The sequence below is a fragment of the Acinonyx jubatus genome, chromosome D3 (genome assembly GCF_027475565.1).
Source record: "Acinonyx jubatus isolate Ajub_Pintada_27869175 chromosome D3, VMU_Ajub_asm_v1.0, whole genome shotgun sequence".
Taxonomy (NCBI): Eukaryota; Metazoa; Chordata; class Mammalia; order Carnivora; family Felidae; genus Acinonyx; species Acinonyx jubatus.
In genome coordinates, this window is record NC_069392.1 from 34404554 (window position 1) to 34428587 (window position 24034).

At 46.5% G+C, this 24034-nt stretch overlaps 1 protein-coding gene across 11 annotated transcripts in view; it reads right to left on the minus strand.

The window, feature by feature from the left end:
- MTCL1 (microtubule crosslinking factor 1) overlaps positions 1-24034 on the minus strand; it is a 128913-nt gene that overhangs the window by 18819 nt on the left and 86060 nt on the right. For 5 of the 11 annotated variants that reach the window (XM_027068499.2, XM_027068498.2, XM_027068502.2 and 2 more), the window contains 5 exons: positions 19684-19806; positions 17097-17327; positions 15235-15432; positions 5658-5825; positions 1173-1427 (listed from right to left, as the gene is read on the minus strand). In XM_027068499.2, coding sequence (XP_026924300.1) covers positions 1173-1427; positions 5658-5825; positions 15235-15432; positions 17097-17327; positions 19684-19806 — 975 coding nt within the window. The remainder of the gene's footprint in view (positions 1-1172; positions 1428-5657; positions 5826-15234; positions 15433-17096; positions 17328-19683; positions 19807-24034) is intronic. The other 6 variants (XM_027068503.2, XM_027068507.2, XM_027068509.2 and 3 more) reach the window with 4 other exon arrangements.

Genomic DNA, 24034 nt, shown 5'->3' on the forward strand with positions numbered 1-24034 from the left:
TCAGCACAGAGCCCGACGTGGGGGCTGAACCCACAAACCATGAGATAATGACCTGAGCCGAAGTCAGGTACTCAACCGACTGAGCCACCAAGGTGCCCCTCTTCTCAACGCTTTCTGGGCCAAGGGCTCCTGGTTTTTTTTTTTTTTTTTTTTTTAGCTCATTCACCTTTTCTCCCTCCCGGACATTATACAGAAACTAACCCTGGCCATTACACCTGCATAACACAGGTACCACATCTTGGAATGATAGAGCACAGTTTTCAAAAGGCTCCCACATAAATGCCAGCAGTATGGGTATTTGTAATAGAGTAATGTTATTTTTCCTGAACTTGGTTTCCTATTGATTAATACGTTTCCTTGAGGCTTCATAAATTTATAAGCGTGCCTGGCTGGAATAAATAAAAAAATACACATATGCTATGTAAAACTCCATCCAGGGAAGAATTCCAAGCCTTCATCAGTTTAATGAGAAAATTTAATTTGTGCATCACTCAGGCATGACCCCAACTATGCAAACCGTCCTAAGTCTGACGCAATGTAGACTTAGTTTCTATTATCTGGAAGGTAGAAAAACAACTCCCCATCCCCCGCTGAATTCATCTGGGTGTTGGAATCATTTGTTTAGCTGAAGGCAATGAACTACCAGCTCCCTCTCCGACTACGGTCCTAATCACAGCTCAGCAAGATCCACAGCAGGTGCAAACAGCCTGATTGCCAACTTAATTCAGCAATTTCTTTCCTAATGGACAGCAATTCCATTCAAGTTGGAGCAGTGACTGTGACCACATCTTTAGTGGCCAACTTCAAAGGTAGTTTGCATCTTGCAGGAATCACCTAATAAGACCTGAAATAACCTCATCTTTCAAGTTTAGTCTTTAACTTCTTTTAAAATGCCACCCCCCGCCCCCAGCCCTGACCACAGACCTCCCACACGTATACACACAAGGAAGTTACCCACAAGCTTTGCGATGAGATCTGTATACTAGCAGGGCCCAGTCTGGATCTCCCACACTAGAAATTCTGCTATTTTTTCCTCTTCCTTTGGAAGCCCATGGAACATCCTGATGTAGTCAGGACCTCGCAATAGGCTGATCTATTTTTTTCCCCTAAGTGCTCCGATTTCCAGGTCACTTTAGTTGTCTGTACCCTCTTCCCTGTTCGCGCTCCCTTACCTGTTCTATTCTCCACAAGAGCTCCTTCTTCTGCTGCTCCCACTCCTGCCGGTCTCGGTCTAGACGGTCAAGAAGCTCCACCTTCTCCCGGTTCCAGTTCTTCTCGCTGTGATGGATCTGCCAACGCAGGTCCATAACCAGGCCGTGACTGTCAGCGAGGAGCTTCTGGTGCGTCTCCCTCTCCTTCTTGAAGGCCCCTTTGCTGTCGGCGGAAGAGCCTGGTTCTCCCAAGTTCTTCTCCGTCTTCTCTTCCAGCTGGGAAGGAGAAAAGACTTAGACCTTAATCCCTGGCCAGTCTTGTATTAACAGGTGAGGAACATCTCAGCACGTTTGCATATTGTCCCTGGAGACATGTTTCAGCCCAGATCTGACCAGTCTCATGGAAAAAACACTTTTCAGTTTTAAAGTCCTAGTTAGGAGCATTTGACAGAGTCACACGGAATGTAAAGCAGTGAGTCCGCTTAGCTTCCTCTCATCTGCTTCTCAGCTCCACTTCCTGACTTGGTTACCACCCTATCTTGTCTTCCTTCTGCAGAGTTCCTGGAGGGCAGGTACGTGTCCCTAAGTCCTCAGCCCCTGTATGGACAGCGGTGATGGAGTAGCAGTGGGACCTACCAGTTCACAATAAATATCCGTTAAACAGCTATGAGATTAAATACCAAAAACAAACAGTCAAAGAAACTTCCATCTAGGGGCGCCTGGGTGGGTCAGTCGGTTGAGCGTCCAGCTTCGGCTCAGGTCATGATCTCGCGGTTCGTGGGTTAGAGCCCCGCATCAGGCTCTGTGCTGACAGCTCGGAGCCTGGAGCCTGTTTCGGATTCTGTGTCTCCCTCCCTCTCTGCCCCTCCCCCTGCTCGCACTATCTCACTCCCTCAAAATAAATGAACATTAAAAACAAAAACAAAAAACAAAAAAACAAACTTCCATTTAGACATATCATATTCAGACTGCTCAACACCAAACAGGAAACCTTGGAGGCAGACAGAAAAACATACCACACCCAGAGGTACACAGACACGAATGACAGCTGACCTCTCCTCTGAAACTATTTGAGTCAGAGGATGATGGAACAACATCTTTGAAGGACTGAAGGGGGAAAGGGTCAACCTCAACAGACTTCAATGCTCAGCAACAATATCTTTCAAAACTAAAGCAAAGATGATTTTTAAACAAATTAAAATAAAAGAAAATCATTGCCAGCAGACCTGTATTTCAAGAAATGATGGAGGAAGTTTTCAGGCAGAAGGATTACAATACTAAGAGACACTCTTACTTATACACACAAAAAATGAAGAACACTGGAAATGACAGAAGTACAAATAAAAACTCATGTTTCCCCTATTTAAAAACATTTTTAAATGTTTATTTTTGAGAGAGAGAGACACACAGAGAGAGAGAGAGAGAGAGAGAGAGCACGAGTGGAGGAGGGGCAGAAAGAGAGGGAGACAGAATCCGAAGCAGGCTCCATGCTGTCAGTGCAAAGCCCACGAACCGTGAGATCATGACCCAAGCCGAAGTTGGATGCTCAACCGACTGAGCCACCAGGTGTTCCCAAACTCATGTTCCCCTTTTTAAAAACCTATTTATTTATTTATTTATTTATGAGAGACAGAGAGGGAGAGACAGAGCACAAGTGGGGTAGGGGCAGAGAGAGAATGAGACACAGAATTCCAAGCAGGCTCCAGGCTCCGAGCTGTCAGCACAGAGCCCGACGCGGGGCTCGAACTCACAAACTGTGAGATCATGACCTGAGCTGAAGTTGGACGCTTAACCGACTGAGCCACCCAGGCGCCCCTTGCTTTAAAGTGTTACTGAGTGCCTAAAGCAAAAACAGGTGCAACGTGATGTGTGTTTACAGACCGTGTAGAAGTAAACTGGGGCAACAACAGCAGAGGACAGGAGGAAGAAACTGGAAGTTTACTGTTGCTGCAGAACATGATACATTTTAGCAAAAGATTAGTGAACATACAGATGCATGTTTTCCCCATTCCGGTTCGGCAGACCCCCGGATTTTATAGATGGAACCATGTTACTCTATTCAATTCTACTGGGCTTCTAATCCATCCTCCTCCTTGAAGTCAGGACAATCTTTGGCAGAGGTAAATCCAAAATGCTTTACTTCCGTGATACAGTCGGGATTTCTGTTTCAATCTTTTGCACATTCTTCCTCTCCCTCATAACCTGACTAGGTGCGGCTCCTCAGATGTACTATGCTCCTTTCTTCGTTGTGCCTTTTTTTGTCTGAAACATCCTTTCTCTCTTTTCCCATGTACCCACTCTTATTCATCTTCCAAGACTCATGCTAAGCAGCAGCACTTTCATGAACACCCCCTCCCTGAAACCTCAGGCTGAGGTGTGGCCTCTGCATCCCCCTCCCCCGCCACCAGCAGCACCACGTATAGGCCTCGTGGGACACTTATCACACTATTACAAATTGCCGCCCTTGTCTGGCTCTCCCACTGCACTGACAGCCCCTTCAAGAAACATCTTATTTGATGGCATCTAGAACAAGGTCTGAGTTGGGAGTTGAGTGAAGGAATCACAGACTTGGGCATTGACACCACATGGCCTTCACGGAGAGAAAATACTTAACTTCTGATAGGATTCACTTGTTTTGCTTTTAAGTAGAAGAGAGTAAAGACGGGGGGGGGGGGGGTGTGATTATAAGTGAACCATCCTCGGCCTGCATTCACTGCTTCCTGGGCTGCAATTGTGTCAGAACCTTCTTCAACGATTTGGGCGGAAGATGAATCTTCACCTAGTGCCACCTTGCTTCTGGGTTTGAAGTCCTATTTTTATTTCTCAGTGTTATTGACTTTTCCCGAGGCTTTATGTGTAGCACACGTGTGGGTGGATGCCAGGTTTCTCTAAAACAAAGATGAAATATTTTGAAATCGGCTCATCTCAAAGATTAGGCCTCCTTTCTTTAGCTACACCTACACTTACATCTTTGAAAATATTTAGCTTTCTCCCCCACAAACATATTTTAAAATAGGCTTAAAGAGCATCCTTACTCATTTTTCCTCCACTGCGGATGCTCCAGGCTGTGCACGAAGATAAACAGAGCATCTAGTAAGAATCTCCTACCGGGCAGGTAGACAGGATTCATAACTGGGTCAGCAGCTCCGCCAGCCTGGCCTGGTGCTTTGGTTTTGCTATGCTTTGCTGCTTCCTCTGCAGAGAAGGCTGTGTCTCTGCTCTACCTAGGGCTATGAACCTGATAGCGATGCTCCCTTGGGCCAGCTGGCAATGCAGTTGAACTTGTGGGTACCAGGGAAGCTGTTTGCTTTTGACATGACAGGCCCTTTCATCTCTTATCAAGGCCATTTGGAAGATGTCTCCATTCTGGGAAAATTTCTTTGTCTTTCACGACTTGGCCAATTCATATAAAATTTTAATTAGTTTAAGACTTGCCTCAAAACAGGGCCTAGAAAGTAGATTATCAAAGATGCACAGATTTCCTCCCATGATGATCAAGGGGCTGGAAGAGATCTGGAGAAACCACCTGAGTGAGCAGACTCTGGGCAGGAGGTGACATTGCTTTTAAGGATTTCCAGGGAGAAAACACTTAAGAAAAGAACGTTTCTGGAGAAGTCTGACCTTAACAACCATGGCCCTGGTCTAAAATCTCCAAAGAGTCTCTGCTCTGTTGGGAGGGTGCAGGCAGGACCCTGTTCTCTCCACTCGAGCACTGAAGGCTCCATGATCTGAGACCCGACACTTCCTCTGGGCCTCCATTTCCTCCAGGGGAGATAAGGACACGGAAACTGATCAGACCTCCAGGGCACGTAGTGGAAGGTCTACAAGCTCTTTTCAGTATTTGGAGAAATCTAAAGGAATGCACATGTTTTCCTTTTCCAGAGATAACTAAGCCACAATCTGCATTTTCTTTGTTCCTGTCTGAACTGTGTCAGCGTGTTCTGATCACCACTTCACGCTGGGCCATCCTTCGATGGGGCTAAGTACCGCCTCGTTCAGTGCAGAATGGGAAAATAAATGCTACTGGCCAAAGGCGTTCTGTGGAGACTGTGTTTCCTTCTCGGGAGAGGGACTGGGAAGGGGGACGAAGGTGTCTCGGAAAGGCTGGGAATTAAAAAAAAAAACTTTTTTTAATGTTTATTTTTGAGAGACAGAGAGAGACAGAGCGTGAGTGGGGAAGGGCAGCGAGAGGGGGAGACACAGAATCTGAAGCAGGCTCCAGGCTACCAGCTGTCAGCACAGAACCCACAAACTGCAAGATCATGACCTGAGTCGAAGTTGGACGCTTAACGGATTGAACCACCCAGGCGCCCCAAGGCTGGGAATTTTAAGGAGAGAGCGAGCGCGAAAAGAGCGAGCTGGCAGCTGTTCCAGGCTTTCACCTCGGAGTCGATGATCTCTTTGGACAAGGATCACCCTGGATCCGAGGTACTGTGCCTTCTCCCCACCTGGCCCAGACAACGGAGGCCCCACAGTTGGGGCAGGGGAGACCCCGCGGACAGGTACCTGTTCCAGGCGGCACTTGAGCGCCGCCCACTGCACGTCCCAGGCGGCCTTGTCGCTGGCGTACTGCTGCTGCAGCCGCCGCCGCGCATGCTCGTCCTCCCGCAGCTCCGCGTGCAGGTCCTCCAGCAGGGTCTTGAGCGCACCAAACAGCTGCTGGTTTTCCACCACCTGCAGGGGGGAACATGGAGTCGGGTCTGCCAGTTCGTGCCAGGGTTTTCTTTAGGTCCGAAGAGGAGGGGAGCCTAGCATCAACGGGGTGCCGGGCTGTGTCCAAGGGGCTGTTGCGGTGGGTGTATGTAGAGCAGGTGCGAAGTCTGCACGGTTAGTGGGACGCAGCCAGGGGGTTCCCCTGCTGCCGGCTGTCAGGCTCCTGGGGCTAAGACTCCTAAAGGCCTGTCGGAATAGGAGGGAGGCTGGCACTCAGGCTGGTCCTCCAGGCCCAGAAGCAGAAGGGAGGAAGCTGTAGGAGGCCACGGGGAACCCGGAAGCCAGGGCTGCGAGGACGCTACATGTGACTTCAGACGTCCAAAGCTGTGACTGGGGATGCAGCTCTAGCAAGATCTGAACACTCACCGACATATTCTGTCATTTTAATACCAGCCACTGAACCAGAAGGGAATAAAAAAATAGGCTCTGTGTCTCTTATAAGCACAGCGTGGTCATACTGTGTGGCTCGTATGGATCAGTATGGCCATGTGGGGAAGGGCATGCTGAGCTTTCATAAACAAAGCCAAAAGTGAACGCTTAACTTGTTCGTGAAGGCTTCCTCATGGTCCTCTGAGATAGAATCACTGTGCCCCTCCTTTCTGCTGCACCAACAGCATGAATAACCATGGCACCTACTTGTTTTCTCATGCCGCCCCTGATCACTCCACCGCCACGGTAAAGTACACGGGTGGCGGGCGGGAGACAAAACCTTACCCACTCCTGATTTCCAGTGTTTCACACAGTGCTCAGCCTGTGGGAAGTACGCAAACAGGTCTCATAAATGAAAATGGGATTTTTATCCCTAATCTGCTTACACCTAACTTAGAGATTTTATATTTTCTAAAATCCACCCTGCCCTTTGAAGGCACATTTCAAAACCATGCTGGCTATCTTAGTACATTTTGGCACGGACACTATACCAGAAAGGTTTGTCTAAGTGCATTAAATCCTGAATCAATTATGGTACCTGGATGATAAAAGCCCCATGAGCTCATCTCTTTCAGTCGGGCAGAAAACACTTAGTGCATCATGAGCTTCCAGACTGTCTCCGGGCCATCTTGTTTGGTGCACTTATGAGGCAGGTAGAATTAAAGCTCTCTCAGTTCTGTCTGGATGCAGACCATCTCGACTTTGGGAACACAGGACCCCTTATTCTCAGAGCAAATCCCCCTCTGCTTGATAAACCTCTCATGCCAAGGGCAGCAGGACACTCACTACTCCCAGCTCTCCTCCATCACGTGGAGAGTCCGTCGTGATTCTAAAACTAGTTAATCCCCGAAACACATGTGCACATAGATAAAAATGGTCAGCCACAGTTGGGAAGAATTTAAGATACTTTGGCTGTATGTTTGGATTTAAATGAAGTTGAGTTAGAAAAGAGAAACTCCTGGGGTTCCTGGCTGGCTCAGTCGGTTATGTCTCTGACTTGGGCTCAGGTCATGATCTCGCGGGTTGTGAGTTCGAGCCCTGCATCGGGCTCTGTGCTGACAGCTCGGAGCCTGGAGCCTTCTTTGGATTGTCTCCCTCTCTCTCTGCCCCTCTCCCGCTCTCTCTCTCTCTCTCTCTCTGTCTCAAAAATAAAATAAAAACATTTAAAAAAAAGAAAAGAGAAACTCCTTAACATTAGCAAATTTATTACTGAAAACTCCCCAGTTCTCCCTGTAAGTTGTCTGAAGTTATATGTGGTAGACTTTCACTTGGGTAGAAAGGCCTATTTGTTACCATTTATTGCTCTTTCATTTTTCTCTCTTTGAACACCAGTTTTTACTTTAGTAGCCCTGAGACTGAAGCCATGAAGGGTACAGTTCAGTTAACATTTTCAAGATTCAGCAACTAGAGAACCTTCTAAAAATCCTACACATTCCTTCCAACCACCTGAATGTAAGAAAATTACCACTATACTCAGCAAGCTGCTCAGGGTATATGTACAACTATAATAAATAACTATAATAAGTCAACTTGACACCAAAAGTACTTAAAAATTATGTAAGCACAGGTGAGTGAGAAGAGGTATTGCAGTTTTTTTTTTCCAGAAATACACACCCTTCTGAGTACAGAATTTGTTTGAAAACATTTATTTATATTTTATGGTAGATTCGTTTGGGATTTTCATCTTTGGAATTTAAGTTTAAAAAATATATACATTACTACTTTTGGGCTCCTGGGTGGCTCAGTCAATTGAGTGTCTGACTCTTGATTTTAGCTCAGGTCATGATCCCAGGGTCATGGGATCGAGCTCCACATGGAACTCCACACTCAGAGTGGAGCCTGCTTGGGATTCTGTCTCTGTCTCTTTCTCGCTTTCCTTCTGCCCCTCTCCTCTACTCATGGCTTGCTCGCTCTCTCTCAAAAAAACAAACAATCACTATTTTTTAAGTCTAAGCATTTTAAGCATAACCTAATGGTAAGAGGTTTGATCCAGTCTGAGTAGTCATCTCATGCTCGTGGAAGAAAAAGCAAAAAACTATGTAATCAATTCTTGTATGTAATGGATAGCTCCCTACAAACCCCACTTTGTGAATGTAGCCAGCCTGTAGGGTTCTTAGCCCCGCACTAAATGCCTCTGACAACATTAGGACCGGAACTTTGTGGTCCTCGAAAGCAGGAGGTCACATTAATAGTCCTTTTGCAGACTGAAATTTTGGTTCCTCTAGAAATAAGTACTTGCTGCCATTAGCAAATATCAGATTAAATAAAATTAAGCCTTAATGTTTTCATGCACATTTGGGTCAGAGTGATCAACATAATGTGCTGTTATACCAGTATAATATTAATCATCATGGCAGGAGTTCAAAAATTGCTTTGGGATGAAGGTGGCCAAAGGGAGCAGGAGAGTCCACAGGATCAATGTCATTGATACTCGTTATTATAATCACCCAGGAGCAGCATGTGATATGGCAAGAAGCCAGACTAGCTCTCGGCCATTGGTGCACAACGCCAATGATTGATGTCCAAGAAAAAACTTCTGAAGACCCAGATGGGCCCGATGCTTATCAACTTTTCACAACAAAAACAAACAAACAAAAACCCCAAACCCCAAACCCAGTAATGAAGAGTAATTCTAATTGCTTTTAATGGGTCAGAGGGTGTGCTAAGATCAGGTATGCTGATCATTCACCTGCATGATGTTATTACCTGCTTCTTGCACCAGTGCTAGGTGCGTACCGTCACGTTCCCTGTTACAGAGGAGGAACCAGAACACGCAGCAGCTAAGGACCTGCCAGGCTCTCTCTGCTAGGAAGTGCAGAACACAGACTGCAATCCAGGTCTGTCCCACTCAAGGCTGGACAAACCGAGCCAAGATACTTAAATTCTGACATTATATTCTACCCAGGTTTTTTTGTTGTTGTTGTTGTTGTTTTGAAACGTTGCCTAAGAGAGCCACTTAATCTCTAGGAGCGATTTCCATCCTCCATACCAAAGGTAATAATATTAGTGAGCCATCCTGAAAGAATGCTTTAAAGTTACTTGTGTTACTTTTTCTCCCCGCGGTGGCCCTTGCTGGGCAATGTTTTGGGTAAAAAGATGATCCTAATCAGGTTAAGAATGGAATCAAGATTCTCTGGTTCGTTTACAGGTCTTTGGATGAAAGTCTTCCTGGATGCAGACTTTTCGGAAACTTCTGTGCCAGGGGCCCAATTATGCAACCTTTTAGCTTATATATCTGTTAAGCATAGGCCAATTTCAATGAAAAAGGCCAATTTTTCAATCTCTTCAAGATCAGCTTGTTGGCTTTCTTACAAAAAAGCAGGAATAAAATGGCTCCACCATTTCCTTTTCCTTAGGCTAAGGGCATTTGAGCCCTTCCAAGTTCATCTCTTTTGGGCAAGCCTTACCATAATTCCAAAATTGGGATCAGGAGCTGGACTGTGCTATAAAGTGTTAAACTTTATACCAAGTTCAAGGTTGGGCTTCAGCTAATTAAGGCTGCCACCCAAATATACAATAAGCATTAATGGAAAGCGAAGAGGAAGTTTCTGAGAAAGGTAACACACCAAGATATTTGTGATGCAATGCCAGCTATTTGATAAAATCGTTCCTGCGTAAGATTTCTAAGATATGTGTTTCATAATTCTGTGAAAGAGCTAAGCTACCATCAACCACTTTGCCTGTATCAGAGCCATTAATGCTGGAGATGAGTGTAATCTAACACTGGAACAGATACATTGTTCTGTTCTGTTGACCTGCTGCTAAGGGCCCACCCACAGAATGCCAGATGGCCTCCACTTCCTATTCATTTAGGCTAGTAGACATAGGCAGGGAGTTCTAGAATGCTGTGGTAGCTGCCCTTGACCCCCAACACAGGGAGGCATAGGTCCTATTTCATAATTACAAAGAGGGACACCTCATACACTATTCAATAAAGTAACCCCTCTACCGGCAAGAGTCCCAAGACAAGTCCTTTACTGTGCGATCAGACAGAAAGGATACATGTACACATCCAACAACATTTTACTATTAATAAGCCATTTGTCGTCCTTACTTCCATTGTTCCATTTGGATTATTTTTAAGATTCTTTTCTAAAACTACCATCCTCCCACAGATGAAAGAGAAGGCGTCACTGAAGACTGGCCACGAAAACATAATCTCTGATGGAGGGTTCCAGAGATGAGAAATTCATGTTTGTACAAAAAAGTCGTTTGTCCTTTGGCTGAGAATATGCAGGTGATCCGGGCCACATGGGCTCTGTGCTGCAGGTCACTGTAATTTTCAGAGAGGTTCCCAAGAATAAACGTGGGTTTGTGAAGGAATTGATGGACATGTATTCAGTAAGTTATAAACCCAGAGTTACCAGCCAAAGGCTTCAAAGAAACCGGGGCAGGTCTGATGAACATCAAGTGGCCAGATGGGAAGAAATCACTTAGTAGTGAGGTTTAGGGTTTGTTGCACACGTAGAAAAGTATGTCATAAACTGCTGACCATGGCTAACACTGGGAGGGGGGGGATGGGGACTGAGAGAGTCCTTTCCTGAGTATCCTTCAGCATTTGTGGCTCTTCCCCTCCTGCATCTGTGCTATTTGCACAGTAACAGAAACAAACAAAAACACACAGCAAACATGAATTATGTTTCATAATTATAAGCTCTGGTCTGGTTCTTTTTTTTTTTTTTTTTTAATTTATTTACTCTTGAGAGAGAGCAAGCAAGTAGGGGGAGGGGCAGAGAGAAAGGGGGACAGAGGATCCGAAGCAGGCCCTGCACAGACGGCAGAGAGCCCAACATGGGGCTCGAACCCACGAACCATGAGATCATGACCTGAGCTGAAGGCAGATGTTTAACTGACAGAGCCACCCAGGCGCCCCTAGTCTGGTTCTTTTTATAGAGTTGCTTATCTCCTAGGTGAGGTTATACAGTTGCAAAGTCCACAGAATAAACCATGGTACAACATGCACAATTAGGCTGAAGAGGAGAGTTTCCTTATTAAGAAAAAAAGGGGTGGGGGGCGTCTGGGTGGCTCATTTGGTTGTGCGTCCGACTTCGGCTCAGGTCATGATCTTGCAGTTTGTGAGTTCAAGTCCCGCATTGGGCTCTGTGCTGACAGCTCAGAGCCTGGAGCCTGCTTCAGATTCTGTGTCTGCATCGCTTCTCGGCCTTTTGGCTAAGATCAAGTGCAGATTCTGTGTCTCCCTCTCTCTCTGCCCCTCCCCCGCTTGTGCTCTCTCTCTCTCTCTCTCTCTCTCTCTGTATCTCAAAAATGAATAAATGTGAAAAAAAAAAAAAGAGCAGATCACAGTTCTGACATACAGGCCCTGTCTGGCACAGGTGCTCTTTTGGGAAGTTTCTGCATCTTGGGCAAAACAGAAAAGTGGGTACCCAGGTGAGTCGAAGTCTGGGAGGCCCAGGGAGCCAAAGGCACTGACTTTTACTTAGGATGGCTCTTGAAGGCCCTAGGCTCCAAATGAGTCCTGGACCAGTGAGTGACAAAGGTCCAGGGAAACAGATTCTACTTGGTCCTAAAGCTGGGTCCCAAGGGAGGCTCTTTAGTGACCAGCTGTCGTTGGAGACTAACATGAAACATAATTTCATCAGATCTTGCTCTGAGTTTTAAATCAGGTTCTCTATATTTATACTTAGATGTTTTTTTTTTTTTAAGTTTGTTTATTTTGAGAGAGAGAGAGAGAGAGAGAGAGAGGCAAGGAAGGGCAGAGAGAGAGAATCCCAAGCAGGCTGTGCACTGTCAGCACATGAACTTGTGAACCGCAAGATCATGACCCGAGCCAAAATCAAGAGTCGGATGTTCAACCAACTGAGCTACCCAGACGCCCCTATACTTAGATGTTTTAATAAAGAATATTATGCCACATCCCTGGAAGAAAAAGTGACTTCTCTTTGAATAAATGAATCCAATTCACAGGCGATCACCTATTAGAACCACATAATTCTGGCACTGTTAATCCGCTTGCATTAAAAATCTTGATTTGGGGAATTACTAGTAGATGAAGCCTTAGGTCTCGAAAGCTTAACATAGTGGCAAGCTTCCTGGAACTAGGTGAGAGCTATCCAATAAGCTCTTGCATGGTTTCCAGTTCTTCCAGAAGGCCAGGGGAGCTAAAAGTGCTTTCTGTTCTCGAGGACAATCGGGTTCCTGCCACTAGAGCACTAGTCGTGTGACTAAAGATCAGTTAACAGGGAACATTCACACAGCTGAGTGTTTTCCAACATGATAATTAAAAACATTTTTTTAATGTTTTTTTATTTTACTTTTGAGAGACAGACACAGAGTGCGAGAGGGAGATGGGCACAGAGAGAGGGAGACACAGAATCTGAAGCAGGCTCCAGGCTCTAAGCTGTCAGCACAGAGCCTGACACGGGGCTCAAACTCATGAACACTGAGATCACGACCCGAGCTGAAGTCAGCCGCTTAACGGACTGAGCCACCCAAGCGCCCCAACCTGGTAATTTTTTATGAACTATTCCCAAAGTTGACTCGATACATTTTACCTCTTTGGACATGATGCATTTTGCCATTTACTGCGTGCAACTGTGACAATGTTCACTACGACCCAGAGCGAAGACCGAGGCCTGGGAAATTGCCTTGGGAAAGGAGTCAGGCCACGTTCCCCGTTCTGATTATCACCTTGGCAGGATCTCAGGGTTTCTGCAAAGGGCGCGGCTCTCTGAGACACGTGTTCTTTTTCTTGCAGGCAGGCTGTCCAGCTAATACCCATGCCACGAAAGGGAGGCAGACCCGCTAACTGAGAATGTTCACTCCCAGGCAATCAGCTGTCGTACAGTAGAGCTCATTAATCTTCTGTCCTCGGATGGACGGCATTGTGCACTTAACTGCTATGGACAGACGGGTCCATTAAAGGCAGTCCTGATTCTGCCCGTCGGCACCCTACCCCGCAGGCCCCCTGTGTGCTTCTAGCGCAAACTGTACAAAGTGATTAGTTCTTGCAAGGCGAAGAGCTAGGAAATCAGCTTGGGAAGGACGAGGCAAAGTGGGATGACAATGAAGTACACTGAACGTGAGGTTCCAGCTGAGTGACTCTGCATTATTTTCCACCCAAGGGTAAAATTTTCCATGAGAATGGTTTCGAAAACCAGATGTGTTACATTTTTTTCCCTTTTCCTAAGCATTTGGATGCACCCGTGGGAAACACCCAACGCGCGATCTCAGATGCGGCAGGTTTATGGCTAAGTAGTAATCAACAGATGTATTTGGGCTAATCACAGATACTTTATAGAACGGACTGACAACATCTCTTTTAAAAATAATACAAGTGGTAGGTTTTAAAGGATTATTCGCAAAGGAGTATTTTATTTTCTAACCAAATCAATTGCTGGAAAAACTCACTCCATGAGCTAAAATCTCCCCAGGGACACTGGCATAACGACAACCTTCCTAATAATTGTAATTAAACGTTCATCTGAAAGTATAATCTCTTTCTCGAGTCATAGTGTTCAGGGAAAATGAAGGACGGATGGGTGTGCATAGAAAACAGCTCTTCAGTTGTGAAAATCTGATTTGACTGTGGAGAGAAAGCCGACGCAGGGAAACACACATATCCCTCAGGACTGTGCTCAGACATCACTACTTTTCCTCATTTGGATTTGAGCCAAAGATCTGATGCCAGCCCTCTCCCACTTGACCCCTCTGTGGCTCTGGGCTGAGGGAGGAGCCGCAGCTGTGGAGTCCAGTGCACAGGGAGTGCCCACAAATGTCAGCGGCTGAGTGGTGACAGCCACACCCGGGGTAACTGCTGTGCTCTGGGTCCACCCGTCCCTGCCCCTCACCCCAGAGCCAGGGGTCTAGGGCGTGGGGCTTTGGGTTCTGCCCTGCAGAACTGTCAAAGAAGCAACACGGGGTCAGAAAGGACTGAGTCCAGAAAGCCTGGGGGGCGAAAAACCTTTAACGCTGGATGCCTCCTAGGGTCTCAACACTCTAAACCCAACACACATGCTGTTTTGTACAGAAGCGTGAAAAATCTGGGTGGCAGGAACAGTACCTTTTGGTTTATTAAGCAGGGGCTATCTGCTTAATAATTAACAGATGTGGCATTTGGCAATATTTAATAATTATTTCACATTATACACTGAAATCCCACCTCACTTTAATGTGCTTTCATTTTTTTTTAATTCATTTATTTATTTTGACAGAGAGAAAGAGAAAGCATGAGCAGGGGAGGGCAGAGAGAGAGAGAGAGAGAGAGAGAGAGAATCCCAAGCAGGCTCCCCATTGTCAGTGCAGAGCCTGATGCGGGGCTTTATCTCACAAACTGCGAGATCATGACCTGAACTGAAATCAAGAGTCAGATGCTTCAACGACTGAGCCACCCAGGCGTCCGTCCCCATGCTTTCATTTTTTTAAGTCTCATCAAATATTTTTATTTCAAGTGGCCCAAAAGGAACTTAAAACACTTTATACATGTTTAGGATTAAAAAAAATACTTTCTCTTTCCTCCTTATGCATCATGTTGCCACATGAGTGATGTTTCTGATGCCTATTCAGCTAAACCTCAACAAAAAAAGCCCTGTACATTCTGGCCACGAGGAGGGTGCTGCACTCAGTACTGTCTCTTCCTGGGAAGAATGGTCAACCTCTGTAAAGCCACAGATCACTCTACACACAGCTCAACATTTCCCCCTTTCTCCTTCTCAGGGACGTTTGCTGACCTCTTCAACTGATCTGATCCTACTATGCTCCTTGTGTATACATGTAAGCCTAACAAACTAACGGGCTGACCCTGAAATAAAAGACTTAATGATAAAATTTCTAGCACAAATGCAGCACCAGGCAATCATAGGCAGCCAGAAGAGTTTCCTGCTCCCTGGAACACCAGCACATAAAAAAAGATGACACAGACATAGACTGGCAGTCTCCTCTCCCACGTGTGGGTAGAATGAGGGGCTGGGACCTCGGCACCCACCTGCTTGTGGAGCTGCCCCCCATGCGCAGGCTGCAGCCGCGATCCGTGGTCACCAATCTGCACAGGGGAGTGTGGAGAATGCTCTCCCATCGAAAAGCCGCAGCCTGGACCATTGTCGTCCCGGTCTGGGCTGTCCCCCTTCGGGTCCCCCTGCTCTCCAAGCTCACCGAGCCTGGGGAGGGTCTCTGGATGCTCACTCTGAAAACAGCAGGAGACAATAATCACAGCTCCACCCAAATCCTTTGCTGTGCAGCCTGGTTTTTATTGTTTGAGGATAATTCTCCACTTTATGGCTTATCAAGTCTTGACTTCTTAGCCTTTTCCCAAATGTGCTCATTTAGCCCATTTCATGAACTCACTGGCCACCTTCTTCATTTATTTATTTATTTTTTAAATGTTTATGTATTTATTTTTGAGGGGGGGTGGGGCAGAGAGAGAGGGAGACAGAGAATCCCTAATAGGCTGTTAGCACAGAGCCGGATGCAGGGCTCAAACCCACAAACCATGAGATCATGACCTGGGCTGGATGGTCAACTGAGCCACCCGGGTGCCCCAACCCTCTTCCTTTGAACAGCACATAATGGGTGCCCAATTGGTCAGCAAAGATTGGAAATTTTACTCTAAGTTATCCTGGCAATGACAAATTCTATGATTTATAAATGATTATTCATTAAAGTTATGGTTTTACAAACTAGAGGAGGAACTCCAAAGTTATGGTTTTACAGACTGATCAGAAGGAGACTTTACAACTACCTCTAGGTTTTGCTTAATGATGGTTTTCTCGGTCATGGCTCTTTGGAAGCAGGTTGAATTGATTTTGGAAGACTTTCTTCCCTCCTGGAGGAGAGAGAATCCAAGTATCTTCCCCTTCCTAGGATGACTGCAAACTATATACACTGCTCACTAAAGTAAAAGCAGACAAAAAGTTCCTGGGAGTCTAAAGGAAGCCGACACTTATGATGCCTTGAAGCCCCTGACACAGGAGTCATGGGTGCGCATGCTCAGAACCTCAGTGGTCCCAGCCCTGCACGCATCAGAAGGCAAGGCTGGAAGGAGCCTGCAGAGCTCGAGGTCACACTGGCTTAATCAATAAGATCAATCAGAAAGGAAGTGGCTCTGTCCTTGTCCTGGGATGAATCTGGGAATATGGAGGCACAGGAGGGAACAGGCACGTGCCCAGATTCTGAGGGCAGCAAAAATCTGGCCCATCTGGAGCTTATAAAACGGCATTGGCAGGACAGGCTCTAGCATTTAGGAACAAAAACCAAAATGGAAAGAAGAGAGAAAGATTTAGAGCTAGGTTGGACAAACCAGCAAGGCGGAATGAGAGATGGGAAGGGACTCCAGGTGACAATGTTCATGAATCCATAGATAAGCGGCAAAAGAAATGGCAGCAAAACTGTGCTGCACGATGGAGCCATAGACCAGGACTCTGAAAACAAGGTCAAGGGGCGCCTGGGTGGCTCAGTTGGTTAAGCGTCCGACTTCCGCTCAGGTCATGATCTCGCGGTTTGTGAGTCTGAGCCCCGCATCAGGCTCTATGCTGACAGCTCAGAGCCTGGAGCCGCCTTCGGATTCTGTGTCTCCCTCTCTCTGCCCTTCCCCACTCATGCTGTCTCTATGTTATTAAAAAAAAAAAAAAAAAAAAAAAAAAAAAAAAATGAGGTCAAAGGACAGCATGGGATTCTTGGTCTAACGTATAACTCGACAACCTGTTGCATTTCCATGGCCTGCATTGGACTTGATAAAATAACGTGAAATGGCAGAGTGTGACTCTGTATGTAGAAGGCAGAGGGACAGCAGTGCCTGGGGGGCAAGAACAAAACGGACGCAAATAAAACGAACACTCTGGGCAGAGGTACCTCCGTGAAATCCTCGCCTTCCTCCTCCATCTGTTTCCCTTGCCGCCAGAGCTTCAGCAGCCACCGGAGTTTGACGTAGAAAAGGAAAATGTTCTGCTTCAAGGAACGGAGCTCCTGCTGCATCAGATTTCTCTCATCACTCCAGGTTCGCTCATGGAGGGTGTTTTGCAAAGCCAGGCTGTGCATTTCTAGCTCTTTCCACCTCAAGGCGTAGAGGTGCTCCTCCTCCATCTTGAATGGAAAAAAGGAGAGAGTGTGACAGTGGCTCTTCCCACCTGCCACCCGAGCCAAACCAAAAGGCTTTGCAAACTGCCGTTCAATCCTTACCATGTTGCACCTGGGACGTGAAACACGGAAACTCCTTGAGACGTGTACTAGTTATAAAAACCTCAAGGGTTTTCCGATTCAGAAGCAAACCCTATATTTCAAAGTAAGGGGTTATAATCAATTTTCATTGTCAAGTCTCTCGGGGTGTTTTTAGTGGTCTCTAAACTTCAGGAAAATGGTTTTTCGGATGTACTACCTGCAGCTGATTTCCATGCAGATTCCATGTGCCGTCTGGATGTGGGCTTGCACACAAAGGCACGCTGGGATTGTAAAGGGGGAGTAGGTGGAGATCCTTCCCCTTGGCTTCCTGAGCCTTCTGGCGTGCACACCCCCAGCAGAAGGTGGAGACCGCCAAGCTGACGGAAAGGCCCGCAGAGAGCAGGTGGGCGAGGCAGGTCGGGGAGCAGGGATTTCTCTAGATGTGAGGTCCTCTGCTGCATACAGTGGTGGGCAAACAAGAATCTGACAACCTGCTGCCACACTTAGGACTTCACGTTCCTATCAGTTATGAGTGATCCTTAGGGAAAGAAAGCATTGCTGAAAAGGAAGTGTTTCCCCTTGCTATGCTAAGTTCCTGCTTTTCAGCATGGGTACAGGCACGTTACAAGCAATAAACCATCATTATGTCGATAATGACTAAGCCAAGGGGAGTGAATAAAATCTTATTGCACAGATTGGGGCACAAGAATAATATCAATAGTAGCTAAAGTGATAGACGGGATGAAAGCTTTCTGTTCCACTGTCCGAAAAACAAGCGTTAGGATGCCAGCCTTGTTTTGAGCTGTCCTCTCCCGCTTTAACACGCCCCCTGGGCCAAAGATCAAGGCAGTGAGTTTTGTTTTGTCTCACTTTCCTAAAGTGCTAGATTCGTGCGCAGAAACCATGGGGATGCGACAACGGCTGCCTGAGGTCCACGCCTGTGTGTCCCATGTGCTTAAAGCCACTGAAGAGAAGCAGCTCTGGGAAGGTCCCGGGTCTGCGCACAGACTTGCGTGGCCAGTCGTTGTACCGGATTTTTTTTTGCACTCAAGCTGTGATAACACAAAATAGTGGTGATTTAATTTACCACCTTGGCAGCCTCAGAATCCTCCCAAGGGTTCTCTGCCCCGTGGGCACAAGAGCAGGACAGAGCGGGGAGAGGGGCAGCCTCTCACACTGGACATTCACCGTTTGCAGTGTTATCTCAGGCCATTGACCGACTGGGGAGGCTTCAGCACCCTGGGCCGCAAAGCGAAGCTAACTCGGGATGTGCAGAGCACCTAGCTCAGGGCAGGTACGCCAGAGGTTCTAGAGTGTTAGTCAATGGAGGCCGGTGGGGGGGGGGGGGTTGGCGGCTGGGGGGGGGGGGGCTGTTCTGTCCGCTATTCTGCAGCCTACTGCCAACATTCCTTCCCAGACTCTGACTTCCCCAATGTCCTGGCTGCCTCTGCCCGTCCCATGACGCCAAGCACTTCTCAAGTCTCAGGGTCGGTCCTCTGCCCTCGGGACATGTTAGGAAAAACTGTCCCTTTCCCTCTGAACAAGCCTGGATGACCTCTCACCCCCTCCAAGCTGCAACACACTCCTCTACCCTGAATCCAAGTATGAGGCACACCCTGGACCCTGCCATTTTGCTATTAGCATCTCCAGGATGGACTCACTTCTCAAACATGATTTTTGGTGCAGTTAAAAAAAAAAAAAAAAAAAAAAAGGGAAAGTAAGTTATTTAGGAAATAAGTGCCCGTGTCTGCTAATCCTTTCTCTTAGCAACTCTGGTAACAGATTTAACAGATAAAGGATGATTAGCCAGGTTATTCTAAAATAGTTAGAAGAGTTAATGAGGCCGCAGCTCAATTAATGGCAGGTTTTTGAAGACAACCATTTAGGGTGAGCTGCTAAAGTTTCTACCAGAAAGCTTACCACATCGAGAAAGCTTACAATCTGCGGGGCAACAAAAGTTATGGACACATTTTTCATGTCCAGATGCATGAAGGCCCTTATTTGATTTTCCTTTGCTGGCCGTGGCTGCAGGAAAAGGTAGATTCGATGTTCGGAAGAACTTCCCGCAGACCACAGCGTAAATACAGTCAAAGCACGTTCTAGAAGAGAAAGGCAGACAGTTCTCTTTATGAGACGTCTGAGGGGCCGCTCAGTGGAGGATCCTCCAGCCCCGTGAGTCCAGGAGCCTGTGCACGACAGCTTTCTCTCAAATACATCCTGCCATCTGCCTCCAGGGGCTGCGCAGAGACCTGGTTGTGCTGAAATCGCGTTACATATTTACCTTACGAATCCTGTCTGTAAATTTCTCTGTCTCCTCTTGATGCAGTCTGGCCGCCTGTGCAAGCTGACCCTGAAGCTCTTCTAGCGACACACTCTGTTCAGGTAAAACAGGGGGGCCCCTGAGCTGATCGGTGGGATAAAGGAAGGGGTTTAGTGGACGCGAGGACTCTGCCTGACGTGAAGACGCAGGACAGACATCTGCACAAACCGGGGACACACACGGAGCGACACAGCACGTGCGGGCGCTGCAGCAGGGGAGTGAGTCTGGGGCAGCTCCCCCAAGATCCTGCCCTGGGCTCTTGTGTCGTCTGTGACGGAAGCCGGGACGCCCTCATCTCTCTCCTGGGAGACAGGTGCATCGCGGTGCCTGTGACCCGAACTTCGACCACCATGGTACCCACCAACCAGGCTGAGACCCAATTAGTCTCTGCTACCACAGCGGCTTTTCAAAATGCCGGGGCGGTCAGAGCTGGCAACTCTGATTGAGTCAAACGTGACCACCTCACATGAGTCGGTCTCTGAGATTCACTGCCCGGGTTCGTTCTAAGCTGCATAATTAATTTGCTCATACGCTTTGTTAGTAGAGATTTTTGTGCTCAGTCCAGAATGCCTTTTTCTTTCCTGGGCAGCGGTAGGCTGGATGCTCAGGATAACTGGGGTGGGGGTGCCCAGAAACACCGTCTCAGCCTTTTCAGTTGCACACAGTGCCTACAAGGAACTGCACAAAGTTCTGCTTATTACATTTTAGGTTAAAAATAGTCAAAGGAATCTTTTTTTTTTCATGCTTCTCATTGGTAATGTCTACCTACTGGTACAGCCTATCTTTTGTGTCCAAATGGCAACGATAGAGAAATCAAAGCTACGATTTTTGAAAGAAACTGTATTTTTTTTTTTTAGAGATGGAAACAGTTACATTAAAATCAGTGGGGGGGTTAGCTATGATCTTGTATTAACCTGGGTTGACCATGTGCCTCCAGATGGTGTGTGTGTGTGTGCGGAAGCCAGCAACAGAACATAAACTTTCCTTTCCTTGGGGATTCCTAGGCCACTGGGTGACAATCAGTTCAAAGCCTAATCTTGGCGAGGCTGGCTCTCATTATGGTTATGTGAGGGAGACTTCATGCTGGTCGATAAGCTTCCCTCTACCAGCAGGCAGATGTCTCTCCAATTGAGCCTTACACAATGTGCAGCCCTTTGGAGCCCTGGTTCATTGCTTTCTCTGCCTGTGTTGGACCCAAGGCCCTGTGTCCTGTCCCCATGCAGCTATTAAAACCCAAGGCTCTGGCTTACCAATCAATTCTGGCAACTATCCCCCTAACAAGCTCACCCAAAAGCCAGAGACTGCTCTAATGTTCTCTTCCGAAATCAGTTCCACCCCTTGAAGATTTCCCCAAATTTCTTGGGAATTCAGCTACATATTTAAAATGGCATTTTATTCTTTATGCAGCACTTAAAAATTTTTTTTAATGTTTATTTAAAACTCTCTTGAGAGAGAAAGAGAGAGAGGCAGAGCACGAGTGAGTGAGGAGCAGAGAGAGAGGGAGACACAGAATCTGAGCAGGCTCCAGGCTCTGAGCTGTCAGCACAGAGCCTGACGTGGGGCTCAAACTCACAAACCGTGAGACCATGACCTGAGCCGAAGTTGGACGCTTAACTGACTGAGCCACCCAGGCGCCCCTACTTTATGCACTTTATTCAACAAATATTTACTGAGCACCTATAGTGCTTGGCAGTGTACTGGGGATTTAGGAGTAAATAAAGCTGCCCCAAATCTCTGCCCTCATGGGGTATCCCTTCTGGCAGTTTAGGTATTTTGCACAGGAGTGCTTTCAGGTGACCCAGGCTACTCTCCTCCCAGCTTTACTTTTCAGTTACTCATTAGTCTATACATTTAAAATGTAAACATCCTCCATGTTTTGATACATCTAATACTAGCCTGAAGCTCAATATTATTAGATGTTGAAATAGGCATCCTAATCAACCCTTTTAAGAAAATCAAGTATCTGTTAGTTTAGTTTCTATAGTATTAAACCAAACTAGTTAGTTTGGTTTTAATCTTAATAAGTCATGTACAGGGGCGCCTGGGTGGCTCAGTTGGTTAACTGTCCGACTTGAGCTCAAGTCATGATCTCACCATTCCCGAGTTTGAGCCCTGCGTTGGTCTCTGTGCTGAACGCTCAGAGACTGGAGCCTGTTTTGGATTCTGTGTCTCCCTCTCTGTCTCTGCCCCTCCCCACTCGTGCTCTGTCTCTCTCTCTCTCAAAAATAAATAAACATTAAAACAATTTTAATAAATAATGTACATAAACTTTTTTTTGGTTTATTTATTTATTTTTTAGAGAGAGAGAGAGTAGGGGAGGGGCAGAGAGAGAATCCCAAGCAAGTTCTACACTGTCAGCACAGAGTCCGATGTGGGGTTCGAACTCATGAACTGTGCACTTACGACCTGAGCCGAAATCAAGAGTCAGACGTTTAACCAACTGAGCCACCCAGTTGCCCCTACACTGTTTTTATTTCAAACAAATATATGAGCCTCATACTTCAGCATTGTTTGATTAAAAATGTGTCCCTCTGTTGGAGCCACATCTTTGAAGTGTCACAGAAAAGGACCCGTGATGTCCTATGACATTGTTTCTCTGGGGCATCTGATTTATCTACAGTGGCTCTATGTCATCTGTGGAGTATGGTCAACAACGGAAACTCAGTCCTCTTCGTCTGTTAGAAGTTTTATTTTTCTTTACTGTCCATTTTTGCTAATGGAATCTTAAAACTCCTACTGACAGCTAACTGTTCCTAGCTGGGATGCTGTCACTCCAAATTACAAAAAAACAAAGTACAAACATGATCTGGTCAAAGTTTTGGTCCAGAATTATTCTACCGTCAAAGTTTCGGTCCAGAATTATCTACCGTCACACGACTGCATCCAGCCACATACATTTGGAGGAAGTGTTCACATAACACCTAGATCTCTAGAAAATAAATACTTCATCACCCAGTTCCCAAAGTGTTCATTCTAAAACCTATCCTTTGCCCACTTACCTAAGGTCCTGATTATACATCCAACAAATTTGTCTGGAGCTCTCTGTGAAGGCAGTCTATTGAAACAAATACCACCCTCACTTGGTGCCAAGGCTATGGAGACGTATCAACCTTGACATCACAGCTACCTTCCCTGGCAGTGTTCTGAAAGCCACCGCCCACACTTTCCCCCCTATGGCTGAATCCACACCAATGTATACTGCTCATCTCCTGGATGTCTTTAGAGAAAGTGGCTTATAAATCACTTTCCACACTTAAGAAGATACTTGCATTATCTCGAAGCAAAAAAAAATAAAATAAAAAGTAGGAATGCTTCTCATTATAGAGACTTTAATACTAGCAATGCTACTTAAATATTAGGACTCTATTCCACCTCTACCACGAGGACTTCATTTTCTGGTGAGTTCCATTTTGTTCTGGCCAGTTTTGTTACTGCTTCTTCCAAAAGCCATAGATGAAGTCAGCACATGTGTGCATATACTTGGCGTAAGACCCCCATGTCATTTTATCCATTGTGGCTGGTATTTCACAGCTGGGGCATAAGGGGTCACAAATGCTTCATGTGTGTCATTGACTAAGGGATCAAAGGAGGAGTTGGGGAAGAGAGCCCTTTGAGATTCCTGCTCTAGAAACTCAATCCTCTGGGCCACGGGCTTGGTTTCATTTATATCTGAAATGTGACCAGTGCCCATGCTCGGCCACTTCTCATTCAGAACTATTTTTAAGGCGCCCCACACATTCCGAGCTGCATATTCTATACGTTGTTCTCTCTTAACAAGTGGGACTCTCTCAGCAGGTTTGTCGGGAGCCACAGGGAGCAAAGTCAGGGGACAAATCTGGTGCGCAGTGGGAGAACCGAGCTAACATGTACTGAGATGAATAGGTACAAGGAATATCTGTCCTTCTGAGCTGTGAATTTTGGCGTGCCTGCATGAATGGGTTAGTGGGTATTAGTGGGTTCTGGCTTCAGCTTTCTCTGCCTGTGATCGTTTTAAGAGTGCTGGGTGTGGATGTTCCCGTCCCCTCCTAAGATTAGAGTGTGCACCATCTGCGAGGCAGGCCTTCTATTTGTTGTCACCTAGTGACAGACTCGTCATGTCCCGAAATGCAACAGTGTGAGAATATGGCTTTTCTTTTTCTCCTTCTTGGGGTTACTGCTGCTGCCGGTGGTAGTTCTGGTAGTAGGTGGTTCAACCCGGCCCAAATACCCACATCTGCCAAAATAAGAATGCGTCTTCTCTTCTCTAACCCCAAATATGAAAATCTACAAGGCAAATAACATGGAAGGCATTTCACAAATGGAGCCTGAGGAA